Genomic DNA, 3,853 nt, shown 5'->3' with positions numbered 1-3,853 from the left:
CAAAATCAGCGTCAGATAATAATGGTGCTTTAAATGATATTGCTACAACAATAATTATGAATATTATCTTTATTGCAAACATCAATTAGAAATATTAATAGCATCTGGGAAATGTAAAAGTTTTATTGGTAAAAATTTAACTTATAATGAATTAGATACAATGAAATCAGATGAAATTATTAAATTATTTAAGATTTATGAAACTGCAAGAATAGCTAGAATTAATGATGCGATATCAGAAAATGTAGTAAAAGGTTATAGTAAATTATGTAATTATATGCTGCCAATTCAAGATGAAAATAGATTATATTCCGATTTAAAAAATGATTATTTAGTTATGACTGAATAACTGTGCTTCAACTTCACATAACACAGTTTCCAACTCAGTATATGACAGCTTAGCTTTACCGAGAATCTTTTTTAATGGTCTCTTCACTACACCGATGAGTCCCTCATAAAAACACCCTTGCCATGGGGCTCGTGGTTCTATGAACTTCCAAGTTATACCTTTGCCGTGTAGATATACATCTAATTTCTTCTAATTTCCTGGTAAGAATAGATTCGCTAGTAAAGTTGATGCCTTCTCGAAGGTCTTAGCATTGTCGGAAAACATCACAATACATCTTCCTCTGCGGATCATCATGCGCCCAAAACTCCTGAGGAATTCTTCTGTTGTCTGATCTGGCACCAACTCTAAGTGTATAGCACGAACTGCCATGCAAGTATACAAAACAATGTACACCTTAGATACAGACACTTTGGATGACTTCACATACAATGGTCCCGTGAAATCTACTCCGACATGGTAAAATACAGGGACTCCAATGACACTTTCAACTGGTAATTGTCCCATCTTTTGTTCTATCTTTTCAGGTTCACGGCATTTACAATCATTGATTACTCTCATGGCCTCTTGTCTTCCTCTAATTAACCAATATCTACATCTTAAGTCCGCCAATGTCTGAACAGTACCAGTATGACCATATATAACATGGTACCACATGATCAGTTTTTCAACCAATTTTTCACCAGGCGGCAGAATGATTGGATTCTTTGTTTCTTCAGGAAGAAGTGAATTTCTCAATCTTCCTCCGACTTTGAGTAGCTTCTTCTCTTCATCCCATTCAGGGTCTAACGGTCGTAATCACAAGTCATAATTCACACCCAAAGTCTTCGTCATATTTTCATCTCTAACAGTTTTCGAATGATGTGATGCCAATAATTCTGGACTTAAACTTTCTAAAGCTTCAGGTATGTTACTCCACAATTTTCTTTGCGGGAAACCCCCGTCACCCAGTATTTCAACCAGTATTTCTCAAACACTCAAGCTGCCTATAACTCAAAGGGCAGCAAAATTACTTAAAACTCATGCGCCTTAAGCTACCTCAAATAGACTGTTACAGTTATAACTCAAATTATGTCTCGCACGACAAACCATATAAAATCTTACTCTATTTTAGAGGATAATTTTACATTATTAATCTCGTGTAGGCTAAACTCACTTAAATAGACCTACAATTACAAACATTAAGTACATCGTACAAAATTCAAAATATACTTGGATCCGGCTCGAGGGACCAAATGTCCAATTCCTTTAAAGAAAAACAGCGGTCCCGATCCAACTAAATAGAGGACTGTAGATTCTCTTAAACAATAAAGCCTACTAACATGAATTTTATTACACAATAACAGTCACACATTACCTCAAGATACAAAACCGATACTTCAGAGTGCCATCGCTACTACAATGATCACATAAACAGATCCAGCGGACAAGAAAGTGAAATATACAAAAAAAGCTCTCCCTCGTGTTATCACGCCATTATCGGGTTTTTTTTATAGGTGTCGCCACCAGCCGATGTTAGAAAAAAATATATGATACAAAACAATCGCAGACCTGGCGTAAGTCGAATCGCAAGGATAGAACAAGTTCTATTTCAGCGACGAGTTATGCGTCAAATGACCTTTGGACTCGGCGATGATCGAATCGTTGTCGATCTGACTGTGACAAACGAATCGCCAATCGGCGGTCACGTGTTTACTACCGCTGTTTTTACGACGAGATGATCGTCGTAAGTCGACCTCAGCTCAGTCTGTGTATGCATAAAGTAATGAAACACGGTATCTTATTTTCGAGAAACTTTGCAATGTATTGGCCTAATCCCAGTTCTAGGAGTATGTTGTCCATTTACGAATTAACGCCTTGAAAGATTATAATTCATTCGTTTTCACTAATGCAGACCGAGCAAAATTATCGTCGCTTACAATAATTAAGCAGTGCGAGAGAAACGGTTCACGTCGAAAACTTAGAATCACCAGTACGTGTTATATTGCCTGCGCATACCAGAGAGAACAACATCGGTTTTTTGTTTTCAGCGACCGAAAATCAATCGATTGTTTACATATATTGGCATATTAAAGAACAAAGTTTATGAATAGGCCTGTGTGAGCTAAGCAATGCGAGGCAATGTATAGGATTTAAATGATACCAGGGGCGGATCCAGCATTTTTTTAAGGAGTGGGGGTCGAGGGGGGTACGGTGGTTTTCTGCTGGTCATCCCGAGAAATTTTAAAAACTTAGTCCCATTTTCATGCATCGTAAGCGTTTTTAGGCACTACTTGATCATCTCATACATTTAAGATGTAGGTCTAACATGTCTACTTTGAAAAGTAGTTTTCCAAGTGGGAGGGGTTCTCGAGGACCCAAAGCAACCCCTGCATTTAACCCTGAATAGGCTACATACCTGTACGTTAGTCCGTTAATGTATACACCACCACCATCGAAAACGATATGTATTATCACGTATACCTAGATCCGACTCTTAACAAAATCGAAGGGATCGGAAAAAAATCGGATTTTCAAAGAAAGTTCGACGTTTTTCGTTGTTTTGGTGGGGGCGCCAAAACGGAATTTTCTTCGTTTTGGCGCGCCAAAACGAACTTACAGAGAAAATTGGACGTTTTTTTCGTTTTGGCGTTCTGGCGCCCTCATTTACATACCAGGGGCCGGTTTCATAGACATGGAATAATTTGGTGCTAGCAATAAGGGTTATTCTGGGTATCAAATATATTCCCTGGGTATAGTTAGTGCTAGCACCAAATTTCTGTTTCATAGACAAACTTTGTTGCTAGAAATAACTATTCCCAGGGAATATATTTGATCCTAGCAATAAGATATGCTAATTAGGATCAATGTCATGGAAACTCAGATCCTCACAAAATTTATCCCATAATTCATTTCGTTGCTATGAGACAATAGAAACAACAACAACCATTCCAGAGGAAAATTCAGAATGAATGACAAGATGAATGTTGAAAATAAAGCTCCTCTTCCTGCAAAATCGAGGAAGAGAGGCACAAATTTCTCCCAGAAAGAAATCAGCATAATTTTGGAGCTGTGTTCCGAGAATGCCTCATTATTGCGATCAACGTTGAATAATGATGTGACGATTAGGCTAAATCAAAGCAAGAGGTCTGGAGAACAAATACTGATGCAGTAAATAGTATTGGGGTTTGTCGGAGGGAGGTGAACGACATCGAATTGAAATGAAAACGATGCAAGCAGAGGCTAAGAAAAAGTCAATAACCCACGCGAAAGATAGCAAACAGACAGGAGGTGGACCCCAACCTAATAACATCTCAGAGACGGATGAGAGAATCATAGAGCTCTTCAGTGGAAATCCTTCTTGGAACGGTATCCCCGGTGGTGGTGTGGAAAGCCTGGCGCCAGTGATACTAGATGATTCTCTCGTTGGTAAGTTTTCATTTTCTTAGTTTATCAATTGCGAATTTTCACTCAAAATAGGCTCAAACCATGTTAGGCTAATGCATTTCTAAATATAATCGTAGGCCC

At 38.2% G+C, this 3,853-nt stretch overlaps 1 protein-coding gene across 1 annotated transcript; it reads right to left on the bottom strand.

Moving 5' to 3' along the window:
• Positions 1–538: 538 nt before the first annotated feature.
• On the bottom strand, positions 539–2,656 carry LOC141906225 (uncharacterized). The gene is made up of 2 exons (XM_074795468.1): positions 2,635–2,656; positions 539–1,131 (listed from the first exon to the last, which is right to left on the bottom strand). Exons 1-2 carry the CDS (start codon positions 2,654–2,656, stop codon positions 539–541), a joined length of 615 nt encoding a protein of 204 aa, XP_074651569.1.
• Positions 2,657–3,853: the final 1,197 nt, after the last annotated feature.

Source organism: Tubulanus polymorphus, chromosome 5 (assembly GCF_964204645.1).
Source record: "Tubulanus polymorphus chromosome 5, tnTubPoly1.2, whole genome shotgun sequence".
NCBI classification, from domain to species: domain Eukaryota; kingdom Metazoa; phylum Nemertea; class Palaeonemertea; order Tubulaniformes; family Tubulanidae; genus Tubulanus; species Tubulanus polymorphus.
The sequence above is the reverse complement of the archived record's forward strand: the minus strand, read 5'-3'. Positions and strand labels throughout refer to the sequence as shown.

Bases quoted from the DNA above. Each gene is read 5' to 3' on its own strand.
- LOC141906225 (XM_074795468.1), bottom strand. From the start codon at position 2,656: ATGTTAGACCTACATCTTAAAT. The intron at 1,132-2,634 runs GTATGAGATGAT...TACGACCGTTAG, and splicing joins GTTAGACCTACATCTTAAAT to ACCCTGAATGGGATGAAGAG.